Source organism: Rhinolophus ferrumequinum, chromosome 11 (assembly GCF_004115265.2).
Source record: "Rhinolophus ferrumequinum isolate MPI-CBG mRhiFer1 chromosome 11, mRhiFer1_v1.p, whole genome shotgun sequence".
In the NCBI taxonomy this organism is placed as follows: Eukaryota; Metazoa; Chordata; class Mammalia; order Chiroptera; family Rhinolophidae; genus Rhinolophus; species Rhinolophus ferrumequinum.
In genome coordinates, this window is record NC_046294.1 from 70340763 (window position 1) to 70355311 (window position 14549).

The 14549-nt window shown below is 33.5% G+C and overlaps 1 protein-coding gene across 1 annotated transcript in view; it reads left to right on the plus strand.

Moving 5' to 3' along the window:
- Positions 1 to 14549, plus strand: part of CNTN5 (contactin 5) — a 1273287-nt gene that overhangs the window by 1218303 nt on the left and 40435 nt on the right. Inside the window, 2 exon segments of the mRNA XM_033121922.1 lie at positions 7732 to 7802; positions 9887 to 10121. Coding sequence (XP_032977813.1) covers positions 7732 to 7802; positions 9887 to 10121 — 306 coding nt within the window.

A 14549-nucleotide genomic window follows, 5' to 3' on the forward strand; every position in this document is an offset into this window, starting at 1 on the left:
TATGAGATAGGGTTGAATTAGTTTTCTCTGGGGGTATGTGGATTTGCCTTGTAAATGACATTTAATGGAACTTTAAAGGCCAGACCAAATAGGACTCAGACAGAATTATTTATAGGGGGAAATTAAAACTAGAGTTGTCAGGTGCTGGTATGTGCAGAGAAAAGGCATAAGGTTTCGGGATTTTTAAAAGTTCTCCAGTCTGTTTCTAAGGAAATATTATATAAAAAATTATAAAGCATTCAGCTGAAATAATTGGGGAATTCCAAAAGAAAATATTATTAAATGAACATTATAGCTTTCTTCAACCCAATGAGTAATTTAAGTATATTAAATAAAAGAAATGGTTCTTAGTAACATTAAGAGAAGGAAAAATCATGGCAAGCAACAGAACTCGAGACCAAATCTCAATAATTAGGAAAAAAGAAGATCACAGTATGGCTCATAGAGCAGACACTACTTTTAAATAATGAAACCACTTTAGTCCAGGCAAGTCTTTTCTGCAAAATATATACAAAAAGATAAATAAATAAAGATCTTCAGTTTCAGAGGCACTTTGCAAGCAAAGATGGTAATTTTCACTAATGCTTTTCTAAAAGAAACCTGACTAATTGTTAGGTGTGTCTTTTCCTGATATAAATAACAAAGTGACAGAAGAACAATAGAAGATTTCATCATGAAGGATAAATGGACAACGAGAGGTTGTCAACCCAGGAGCAAATGTGAGACACTCAAGTTAGACTTCTTCTACCTTCCTAGTCCCCATAATACCATAAACCAGTCATAAATCAAAAACAATGGTCCAGGCCCTGTGCTAAGCTCTTACCCTTTATTCTTTCATTTATTTTTCATATTAACCCTCTAAAGAAAGAAATGTCTGTCTTTATGTTACAGATCACAAAACGGAATTAGAGAATTTTAAAAACTTGCATAAGGTCACCTAGTAAGTGATAGAGCGGGAATTCTAACCCAGACTTTACACCAAAGATGGTGCCTCCCAAGTTGTTTCCCTCCCCGCACCCTTCTTTCTCATCCTTTTCCTTGTCCTTTTTTTAATCACATGCATCAACAAATCTCATTCAAAAATTATTTTACCTATCCTCTGCTTCTATAATTTCTTGTGGACCCGCATAAAGTTAAGAGAATATGAGTTGAGGTAAACACCATTTATTGTATATACTCACCTGCTATGTTTCTGACTTGCCATTCATGCGAAGGTTCATAAATCAGAGAAATCTTACATTTTCTAAAATATCTTAGCAACCTCTTTTGCAAACCAAAAATGGTATATTGCCTAGATTTCCAAATTAAAACAAGCTGAGCCAAAATTAAAAGCGTAATTCCCATGGAACTATCAAAATAATATAAGGATTTCCAAAAGAACATTCTAATTCAAGATCACATGTGAATATAGCAAATGAAACCATCAGCAATATGAAAAAATAACCTGCTCAATGGAAGAAGATATTCACCAATGATATATCCAATAGGGGTTAATATGCAAAATGTATACAGAACTCATACAACTTAACACCAAAAGGACAAACAATCTGATTAACAAATGGGCAGAGGACCTGAATAGACATTTCTCCAAAGAGGACATACAGATGGTCAACAGACATATGAAAAGATGCCCAATGTTACTAATTATCAGAGAAATGCAAATTAAAACCATAATGTGGTCATCACCTCACACCTGTCAGAATGGCTATCATCCATAACTCAACAAACAAAAGTATTGGTGAGGATGTGGAGAATAGGGGACCCACGTGCACTTTTAGTGGGACTGCAAATTGGTGCAGCCACTATGGAAAACAGTACAGAGGTTCCTCAAAAAATAAAATACAGAGCTGCCTTATGACCCAGCAGTCCCACTCTTCTGGGTATGTATCTGAAAAAATCCAAAACCCTAATTCAAAAAGATACATGCATTCCTATGTTCATTGCAGTATTATTTACAATAGCCAAGATATGGAAGCAACCTAAGTATCCATCGATAGATGATTTGATAAAGAAGATGTGGTATGTTCTCATATATACAATGCAATACTACTCAGCCATAAAAAGAATGAAATCTGACCATTTGTGACAACATGGATGGACCTAGAGGGTATTATGCTAAGTAAAATAAGTCAGAGAAAGACAAATACCATATGATTTCACCTAAATATGGGATCTATAAAACAAAACAAACAAACAAACAAAATAGAAATATCTCATAGATATGTAGAACAAACTGATGGTTGCCAGATGGGGGGTTGGGTGACTGTTACAAAATAGTCGTGGGATGTTAAGTATGCATAGGAAATATAGTTAATAATATTGTATTAACTATGTATGGTTTTAGGGGGGTACTAGACTTATGAGGGAGATCACTTCGTAAGTTATATAAATATCTAACCACGGTGCTATATGCCTGAAACTAGTATAATATTGAATGTCAATGGTAATTGAAAAATAAAAAAAGAAATTTATGAAAAATCACATGTAGGGGCAGCCGGTTGGCTCCGTGGTTAGAGCACAGTGTTCATAACACAAAGGTCACAGGTTCGATTCCCACATGGGCCAGTGAGCTGCGCCCTCCACAACTAGATTGAAGACAACGACTTGACATGGAGCTTATGGGTCCTGGAAAAACACACTGTTCCCCAATATTCCCCAATAAAAACTTTAAAAAAATATTGCATGTTAATAGATTTATGCTGAACTTTTAGTGTTTTCCATAGAAGACTTCACCACTTTTTCTTTTTCAAATCTAAGTAGATAATAACATTAGGTAATACATGTAAATTATAGTTCCAGGCACTGTTATCATTATGAAAATAACCTTAAAATGTAGGTACTATTATTATCTAAATGAGACAACCAAAGGACAAAGAGGTTAATAAATATTTTCAGCCAACCAGCCAGAATGGTAGAACTGGGATTCAAGCCCAGATCTTTCTCACTCCCACAAGAACACTTTTACCATTTGTGTATACAACTTTATCTATCCTTTTGATAACAATAAAAGCATTATTTGAATTCTTGGAAACGACTGATATTTTTTATCTTGACCTTAGCTATCTCATTGATAGGAATAAAGCATTATTTGAACTCTTTAAAAACACCACTCGTATTTTTTATCTTGGAAACTCCTTAAATTTAAGTCTTTCTATAAAGTGAGCTTAAATGATAATAAGTTAACTGAAATAGTGATGTGCTGTGCACTCTAATTCTGGTAGGAAAAAAATGCTTTGTAAATTTCCCTCTTAACTCCCACCTTTACTGTATAAACAACTTCCTCTCCTTCTTTCTATTTTCTGTAACTTTCTTTTCAAACCAGTTGCTGAATTACCATAAACTCCTAGATTAAGTGGACTCCCCCAGGTCTCTAATAAAAACTGTATTATTTAATGAGCCATATAAACATTTACTGTAATAAATATTGGAAAATTTTTAGGGAAAAGAGAGAGAGTGGCAAATTATTTCATCCTGTCTTCTGTTTAGTTAATTTAATTAATTTGAATGTTAATTAAAGCATGCTGTTAGTGTGACTGACTTTGCAAAACTATTACACTTAGAGTTCTTTGAGGCTCATACCTAAATTTATGCATGCTTAAACTAAGATAGTATGCTATATTTTTGTCACTCTGAGTGTTTATAATATTTCCAACATACAAGGTGAACAGAAACAAGTCTACATTTCAACATGCCAGATAAGACATTAAGACAGTTAAGCATTTGCAGTTTATGGGAAAAGTATCCTTTACATTATCTGTTCATGGAAGAACATTGCTCCGAAAGAAGTTCAGGGGAATCAGAGTTTAGTCTGTTAATCATGCATATAAACTTGATTCTCTAAGCAAATAAGCTCAGGACATTTATCAGTAGATGGCTGTGGGAGAAAAGCATCTAGCTGCTTAATTCTAAATCAGGTTTTCATTAATTGCATTGAAAATATATTTGGTTTTTAATTAAATCTGTATTTCTCTGAACTCAATGAAAGCATTTATTAGATATTTGATTATGTTAATTTTGTTTCTAACAAGAATTATAGAACTTTTATGCCAGAAAGGCACTGAAAGATTAAGTCAAATCCCTGTATATCACGAATATGTTGTTTTATAAATAAAAGGATATAATTAAAATCAGTGGTCTCCAAGGCATTGACTGCCGAGATAATAACCGTGTGCCACCAACTTGAAAAAGAAATGAATGATCATGGATTCTACTCATCATCTGCATGTAATTAGGAAATTTAAGCCAATTAGAATTAGCGTACCCATTTCACACATTGTCATCCTGACAACAAAACATAATTCCTTATCTGCAGCTGTTAATTAAAGCCTTAAGTTTTCTTTTTGTTTGTTTTTATAATTTTATTGATATATAATTGGCAAATAATGCTTTATTAGTTTAAGGTGTACAACATAATGATTTGATAGATCTATATATTGTGAAATGATCACCACAATAAGTCTAGTTAACATTCATCACCAAACATAGTTACAAATATTTTTTTCTTGTGACGAGAATTTTTAAGATCTACTCTCTTAGCAACTTTCAAATATTCAATACAGTATTGACAACTACATTCACCATGCTGTACATGACATCTCCAAGACTTATCTCCACATCTTACAACTGGAAGTTTATACCTTCTGACCACCTTCACCCATTTCCTGTACCCCCCACACCCCACCTCTGGCAACCACCAATCTACTCTCTGTTTCTATAAATTTGGTGTCTTTATCTTCCACATATAAGTGAGACCATAGAGTATTTGTCTTTTTCTGTCTATCTTATTTCACTTAGTATCATTCCCTCAGGGTGCATACATGTTGTCACAAATGGCAGGATTATCTTCTTTTTTTATTGTTGAATAGTATTTCATACCACAATTTCTTTATCCATTCGTCAGTTGATGATCACGTAGGTTGTTTTCATGTCTCTAAAGCCTTAAGTTTTCTATTAATAGTTCCCATTATATCTAGTAAGCTTTTTTTTTTAAGAATAGTTGGTGTTTATACACATATATTGTTAAGACACAATAAATTATAATGCTTCTTTTTGTGTCATTTATTATACATTAAAATTGGAAATAATGTGAGAAAAAGAGGTTCTTATTTCTTTACATTAAGGTGAATATGGGATATTTTCTCTTGAAAAGAAATTAGCAGCAGTAGGAAAACCTCAAAGATTGATTTCAGATAATAAAAGGTTTTATGCAATCTGGTCATTTATGTATAATCAACATAGAAATTATTGATTTCAGTGGAGCCAATTATATATTTACAGATTTTTCTCTTCCACTTTCCTGGTCCAAGGAAATTTTTTTTTCCTTTCTAGCAGAATATAAATTCTGCATAAGTTTTTCTGGTTTATAAAATGCTGTTTAAACATCTAAAAACCATATAAAAACAAATCAAATCATAGAAAGTCTTATTTTTCACCAAATTTTTCAAAAATTTTTTACTCAAAAAGTTAAAACTTTATGAGAAAAATAAATATATTTTCTAAAAAATAAAAGCAGTACTGGACTGTGGAACAATACTGCCAAACTTCAGAAGAAAGCTTTCGACTTCAAAGTCACTTGTATTCCATTGTACTCATTATCTCTTAAATGAGCTTCAAGAGATGCTCACTAGATCCCCAGAGCCTACTCTACAACTCTCATCTAGAGAGTCCAAGCATACTCTTTTTAGATAATGTTTGAGGGCTGCATCAAATAGAAAATGATGTTCAATGCCTAGTCTTTCCACAAAATTCGTGATCCAAAATTCAGAATGGTGTCCTCAAAGAAAAGGATTCAAAGTCCTAAATGTAGGGTATAAACTTAGTTATTCCAATGTAATGGACAAAGTAAGTGGCTCTGGTCGATATTTCTGGTAATGTTATTTAGCTATCAGTTGTCAGACATTAATATGAATTGTATGTGGGGGATGCAGGGTACACTTTTTTAAAAAACAAATGGTACTGAGAGAAGCCATAATGGCATAACATTAACGAATTACCTTGCTTCCACTATATTCAAAACTCTGAGATTAGCCACTGAGGGAATATTTGAAACCTTATAATCGTACCCTTTAACATACAGTTAAACCTGCTCCCCTTCTGTGTGCCTTACCATACCATACTGTAAATAAATTTAGAACTAGTACTATACAACAGTGGCTTGGGGACATGGTGTCAGGGCACACCGATATGACACATGTTCTCATATGGAACAATAACTATGACTAATAACAAAAAACTCAATAAATTATTTCCTTGCTGTTCATTTAAATAGGACATATTCACAGTTATTGCTGTAATACTATCATTTTCTTTTCTCTCAGTTGAATTCCTTGAGATTTCTTGAATGAGAGACAAAGGGGTATCCAATTCCATGTAAGTCTGAGGGAATTCATGACAGTGAACTCCATATATGAGTAAACTTTAGTATATGCAGAGGATGCCAAAAAAAAAAAGTATACGCATTTTAAGAAAGGAAAAAACTATTAAAATTGTAATAACATATACCGATAACAAAAGATGACTACACATCATGTGTATACATTTTGTTGGCACCCCTGGTATTTAACTGTGAAAAAAGAAAGATTGGTTGCTGCTGTCATGTATATCCTCTTATATGTGCATGAGCAAGAAAAGAACTCGGGCTCATGGAGGAAAGTGCCGGAGGACACTGAAGTTTGGACCCTACCGAATGAAGTTTATTGATTTGAGTGGAGCCAATTATATATTTACAGATTTTTCTCTTCCACTTTCCTGGTCCAAGGAAATTTTTTTTTCCTTTCTAGCAGAATATAAATTCTGCATAAGTTTTTCTGGTTTATAAAATGCTGTTTAAACATCTACCAGTAATTAATAGCCTTTCTTCCAGATAGGTAATATATGGGAATGGATTTATTGTTTATGAGTATATCAATATTGTTTAAAAACTTTATGCTGAGATATAAAGCCAACACTGAAGTGTAAAATTACTAATGCAGGCTCATAGCCTGGAAAATGATTTCTTTTAATAGTTTTCTTCATTTAACAGTTCTTCATTTGAAAACGTTCCCTTTCAACTGCTGATGTTATGGTTTGGTGTAGTGAAGGGGAAATTTATTTCTTTGACACATTTATTCTTTTAATAGTTATTTATTTGAAAAAGTTTCACCGGGTGCTTATATATTTTGCAATTTGCAGAGAGATTTGTTCTTGGTAGAGTTTCTGTTGTTGTTGTTGTTTTTAATGTTGATTCATTTTAATGTATTTTCACTCAATGGAAGTGTTGCTAAGGTTTCTTTAAATTAGACCTTCTTGAGGGGTTCTCATAAAGCAATAATACTAATGTCAACCTGTGGATTTTCCAGAGTGTCTGCAAACCTTGAAACCACAGAAGAGAGTTATGTCATTAGAAAGGAGAAAATTCATGGGATGAAATTTAACCATTAGTAGATGTCCTTAACTATAGTGTTACTTATAATTTAAACCTTACTACCACAGAGCAGTCACAAGAGGACTAGATTGGGGATGCAGTATGTGGCCATGAAAAATATACATCAGTCTCCCACATAGATTTAAAAGCGGGTATCTGTCTGAAACATTTTGTTTTAGTATTGAATATTACCATTCTAACTTCGAGCACACTTTGATTTATTTCAGGATTTTACCCAACCTGAGTAGGGTTATGATGTATCCTTCTTAGAAGGACACTTAAATTACACATCTATTTATTATTCTCTCTCTGCCCATTTTTACCCACAGTTCCAAAGACAGCACCCACCAACGTAAGTGGAAGAAGCGGAAGAAGGCACGAGTTAGTCATTGCTTGGGAGGTAAGAAAGCCTGCACTCAGATGTCAGAACGTGTTGATTCCTTAAAAAATAAGGGTACATATCTAGTATCTCTAGTATCTATTTGGTTCAGAGAGACTGAGGAATTTCTGTTTAAATTAGGTTAAGAAACACTTTGATCATGTATTACTCAGATATATATTGCCAACATCACCCTTTCTGATTTTCATACCAGGCCTCAGCTGACTTTTCTCCGTCTGTGGTATGCCTTCCTGTCTCATTCAGGCTATCTCTGAATAAAATTTGAATAATTAAAACACGTTACCACACGTATTACTTCAGATGTTTGTTTGAATTAGTTTGATATTTAATTATTTCACAATTAAGTAGCACCCTTGACTTATTTGGAGGCTAAAACCATAGGGAGGAAGGAATTGGTCACCACTGAATTGGTGTCATAGTGCGTGGGTTATCTCATTTATCCCATACAACAATCCTATTAGTGGGGATAATTTTCTTTATTTTAAACATTATGAAACTGAAGGAAAGTTTAAGTACTTTCCCAAATAAGCAATAGAATTGGGACTTTGATTGCAAAACTTAGGTTATTTTGTCTCCCTCTTCAAAGTTTCTTGTCAAAGGAAAGGAGTGTGAGAGGTACATTTATTTTTTATGAAGCCACTTTCCTTTTTTGATAAATTACCTTATTCCATGTAGCTATGTAGCTCACAAAACTATGCCTTAGAATATGGAAATTGAATGGAAATAGAAATGTCTACTGGAGAAAACTAAACAAATTCCTGACAGACTCTATTAACAATGATAAAAATATACAAAAAAACTTCTCTTCCCAATAAGAAATTTTCTGTGAGCACATCCTCTGTCCTGCTCTTATGTCCATTCCTCTCTTCTTCAATAAAACTTTCTGTAGAGGTATTAACTTCCCAATAGCTGATCTTCACTGAGATCAAATCTCTCTAAATGGAATTGCCTTCTCTTTCAGTTTTGTGTCTTAGCTCAAGTGGATATAACAAATATTTCACAGACTAGAAGGCTTATAAATGACAGAAATTCATTTCTCACAGTTCTGGAGGTGGGAAGTCTAAGATCAGGGCCCCAGCAAATTGAAATCTGGTGAGGGACTGCTTCCTGGTTCACAGACAGCCATTTTCTCACTTGGTTCTCACATGGCAGAGAGGCAAGAGGGCTCTCTGAAGTCTCACTTATAAGAGCTCTAATCCCATTCATGAGGGCTCTGCTTTCATAACCAAATCACCCACCAAAGTCTCATCTCCTATTGCTATCACATTGGGGGTTAGGATTTCACTAAATGAATTTGGGGGGAATATACACTTCAGTCTATAGTACTTTAATTTTATAGCGTTTATTTCTTTTATTCCATTCAATAGTTTTTCCTCAAATCAAAATTCAAAAACAAAAACATTTAACAAATATTTATTGAGTACCTACAATTTGTCAAGCATTGTGCTATGTGGTAGCTAGTAACTCATCCACTAACTAGTCAATCACAATTACTCCTTTTTATGACGGGCAATTGATGCCCATTTAACACATGTAAACGTAAGCCATATAGTACAGGAAGTTTCTTGAACAAATGTTATATTCCATTTTTTTCATATGTTAATAAAACACAAAAGCAATTAAAAAAAAAAAGACAGTAGAAGAAAGGTCTTGCGTTAAGGTCTCCTAGATTTTCTGTGCAAAGGGCTCTGCAGAGCATTACTGGTGACAAGATTTTTCCCAACCACCAGACCATATGGCAGTTTTCTCCAACATGTTAAATTCTAGTGTGGAATCCAAGCACCTTCACTTCATTTATATGACTAATTGGAGCAAATTTGTTTCACTTCAAGAGTTTTCAGTACTCTTGATACTTTTCTTAAATACCAACTGATATCATTTAATTTTTCGGCCTTTACTTCTAAAGCCTTTTAAATTTCCAACAACTGCGATGTGATTATGCTCTGTTGGGTTTTAATGTAATATAAAGATTTGAGTCTCCTTTTCTCTAGTTATCTATAATTTTTAAAAATTTAAAGATTTGGGAAAAGTGGGTTTTTTAATCCATTATTTTGCTGATAATTAATTGTGTTTTTCTTCTTTAGCCAGTATCTGAAGAGTTTCAGAATGGGGAAGGCTTTGGCTATATTGTGGCTTTCAGGCCCAACGGAACACGTGGCTGGAAGGAAAAAATGGTGACATCCTCTGAAGCTTCAAAATTCATTTATCGAGATGAAAGTGTCCCTCCTCTTACTCCCTTTGAAGTGAAGGTTGGCGTTTATAACAATAAAGGGGATGGACCTTTCAGTCAAATTGTGGTCATATGTTCAGCTGAAGGAGGTCAGTTTCTTTATTCTTATTATCTTTATTTGTCATTTTAAAATTTTGTTATATGAAAGAGACATTATTGTAAAAATATTAGAAAATACAGATATACCAAAAGGGAAATAAAACACACCCATGGTCCCACTACACTTTTTAGATATATTTTTCCATTTCATTTTTTAAAAATTGATCATTTCATATATGTTGCTTTATGTTGTTCACTCCCTAATGATATGTGGCAAATATCTTTCCATGGTAACAATATTGATATTTTCTGGATGGATATTTAACCAATTGTCTCTGGATTGAAATTTAGATAATTTTATATTTTAAACCATTAAATTTAGATTTATGTGAAATAAGTTTAAATAAAGATTTAATTTATGTGACCAGTAAAAATATTTATTACAAACATCATACACACAGCATTGTACTTATAAAGTATCAGACAGGGCTTTAATTTTAATTTTTCAATTATAGTTGATATACAATAGTATATTAGTTTCAGTTGTACAACGTAGCGATTAGACATTTTTATAACTTACGAAGTGGTCACACTGGTAAGTCTATTCCCCATCTGACACCATACATAGTTATTACAGTGTTATTGACTACATCAGATAGGGCTTTCTGTTGGAAGCTTTTCACACATGACATCTTTAAATTCTCTTGATAGTATTGTATAATAGGCATTACTATTCCTTTTGTAGAGAATGAGAAATTAAGTTCAGAAAAGTTAAGTAACTTGCTAAAATTTACACAGGCTGTAATTGAAAATTAAACCCAGGTTTGTGTAGTCATTAAATTCTTGATTTTTCTGTAGCACACCACCTTCATATGCATAACCTCATGTAATTCTCAATATAAAACTACTAGGTAGTCAGGACCTAGTAGGCAGTATACCCATTTTACAGATGACTGAAGTGTGAAAATATGGCTTATTCCTGGTTACAGTCAATAGGGAGTAGAGCTACAGTGCAAACTTAGCTTTCTTCATAAAAATCCTGGATCCTGTCAAGTTTTAAAACAAAAATTCAATTTTCCGAGTGAGAGAAAGCAGTGGGCCCTGCAAGTAAAAATAATGCCTTACATTCCCTAAATTTGACAAATGACTGAGAAAATGTTCCACCAAAGGCATCATTCATTTGACCTTCCAAATACTTATTGTCTTTATAAACTGACCCTTTTACTTTCTTTGTGTCAACACGTGTGATTTTAAAATCTCAAGAAAATTATTCCTCTTTTGGTACTGTAAACTCATGGGGGGAAATAAATAAGACTGTTTGAATATTGAAGCACAAAGGTAGTGTCAGATTTATGTAAGATGTAGTTTTTCAATGCAAGCTGCCTTGTAATTTTATAACATAGAGCCAAATTCTGAAGCAGAAGCAGAAAGTTTATGCTAGCATAAAAATTACCAGGAAAGTGAAGAATCGAGGAATAACAAGGAATCATAGATGTTCCAATGAGGTACTCATGCATTTAGCATCTCGAGTTTCTGATGTGTTTTCAGATATAGTTGGTGTAGCATATTATTTATATTAACTCTTACAACCAAATGTAAGGTAGGACTCTCCAGCCCCAATCTACGTTTCAGGAAACTGAGGCTCAGAGAGGTTAAGTAGCAGGCTCAAATAGACACCAGTGAGAGAAAGAGTTGTAACTATGTTGGCAGAGCTGGGATTTGAACCTAGGTCTGTATGACTCCAAAGCTCATGCTTTTAACTATACTCATCAGGAATGTATATACTAATAATATTTTTTACTGTGCTATTGTATATTATAATTTGTATTACTTGCTACTCCCAAAATCTATTTCAAAGTACATGTTTTATTCAAGAAGTGCATATTCTTGTTGCTTTAAAATTTCTTCAACCTAGTCATCAAGCACATAGCCCCAAAAGTTACATGAGATGAATCAGAGGGATTTGTGAACATGCTTTGTATGGTAACACCAGTGCTGCCTTTAAGAAATCCAGATTTGTTCTTTCCTTGTCAACTTTGGCTTTGAAATTAAATTATAGCAGCCACCAAGGGTTGTTTATACTGTGTTTCCTTAAACTTGAAATGGCTTGCCTTTGGAGATTTCTCTTTCATGCTAGATAGGAAATATGTATATTTTCTTTCAAAGACACTGAGGTTGTTGCTGTAACATATTTCATAGTAGAATTTCATTTATTTCGGTAGACTGAAATATGAAAAATACCAGGCAAATTAAATCTGGGTAGAGCCTGCCTTTGTTCTGACAAAAGTCAAACATATATTTGACACTTGTTCACTATTTAAATTTATTAACTTGGAACTTTATGTATAAATATGAGTAAAGTTTTAGCATCATTAAAGTATGTCAACGAAGAAAAGGCAGTACCACAGAAAGAAAGAGCACTTGCGTGGAGTCAGCAAACCTGCGCTCAGCCTCCTCACACCAACTGTATGTCCTGGGCAGTTGATCCATTTCTTTCTTACTCTCCTCCATTTTCAAAATGAAAGTCTCAAACTAGAACATCTCCTGAAGCCATTACAAATCTAAAATAATAAATTTTGTCAATTTAGTCTACATTCTAAAATAATAATTTAAATTTTAATTGCCCCTGAACAGGCAGTAATGATAGATCTACTTTTGTTATATAATAAAAAGAAGGAAATCAGCACTTCTTTTTAGTCACTTGGCAAAATTCCTTTACTTGAAAAGGAGGAAACATTTTTAAGATTGAACTGTTTTTAAAGAGTCAAAGCCTGTAAAAAATTTATAAAATTATATATTGTACTCACACCAGTGCAGATTCCTCTTTCTCTATGTCATAGATATTCATACAGATTCACTGGGTACCTCTGTCATCATACTCTTATCCAAAGCTCAACTGATCTGATTGAGGCTATTTCTCGGGAAGATTAATTCTGCATCTTTGTTCTTCCATTAACCTAGTTTACACGTTTATCACCTCAAAATCCCTCTGCAATTTAAATAAATGTATGTAAAGAACAAGAGGAGTGAGACTGACTTTCTATTTCTGTTTCTGGGCTTAGTTCTTGCTCTTTCTATCGAGAGTACTCAACACATGCCTAGAGCTGACAGCAATCAGGAAGAAAACATGTGTTAGGTGCTGTTTCAAATGCAGCCAACAGAATTCATGTTGATTTGAGGGAAGCACAGAACACAAGGACTTTAAGGCACATCTTACAGTACTAGTTCTCAACCCGTTTTCCACTGGCACATCGATGATAAATGACATTCACATCCAGAACACACTTCCATAAGTGTTTATATGCATTCCTCATATCCTCCATCCTTTTCTTCTCCTCTCAAGAAAGTCTATTGAAACGCAAATGAGAATTACATTATTATAGGGCAAACCTTCAATGTGGTCTGTTATTCAAAGAACTCATCATTTATAAATATTGATATTTGGTGAATCACTTGGGAAATGACCTTGACTCATGACTCTGAGGTGGAACTGTTGCCCTCAAGTTCTCTCAGAAAAGCTCCAAATGGTTTTTCTGCTAATACCCTTGGGCCTTTGAAACCTTCCAAGATTTTCACAACAGAAGTAACCCTGAATAGCTCTGTCAGAGCCAAGCAGCATCTGACATAAGCCTGGAAGGAGAAATATTTTGCCTGCCAGGACTCTCATGCACCCTGCACATGTATCAATTATCTATATTCTTTAAACTAAGCAAAAATTATGTGCATTCTAACCCTGATTAGACCTCAAATATCTAGAGTATGGTATAACCTTATACAATACCCTAATTTTGGAAATAATTCTTTTTTCTTTTTCTTTTTTAAAGAATAGGAAAGTTTCCACATAAGTAATTTTCAAATGCATAGTAGAAGTAATAAAAGTGACTTTTTCAAGATGAAAAATCAAATTGACTTTCATTTCCATATTTCTAGAAATACTTGTTAGTCAAACTTACATCCATTTTTCCACTTAGTTCTTGTTATTATAGCTTTGGGAAGGGAGAAAACTTGAGCATTCAATTACATCTAATAGAAACATAAAGAAAAATTCAGTATAGACTAATTATAGATTGAAAGATTTGTTTATTTGTGATGTACCTTAGCCTTCTCTCGTTTTTTTGTTTGCTTGGCTTGTGTCTTGTAGGTAAAATGTGTGCTGCTTTTATCTTTATTGAAACCAAAAAAAAAGAAAAAGATTCATTTGCAGAAAATGATATGCAATTATACCCTTGCAAATGGAACTACCACAGCTCAAATTAAAACCCAACATTCATGAGGTGTTATTCTCCTGATCAGTTTTTAAGCTGAAACTGAGCTCAGTGGGATTTATGTGAACTTGAAAATTAATAAATTGGCATATTAGTTGTAAAATACAAGACATAATTTCCTGTCTTTGCCAGATGATCCATTTGGATTAGTGCCTGTAAAAGTTCAACTACAGCTGTCTTCACTGAATTTTTAAATAATGAAACCATAACCCC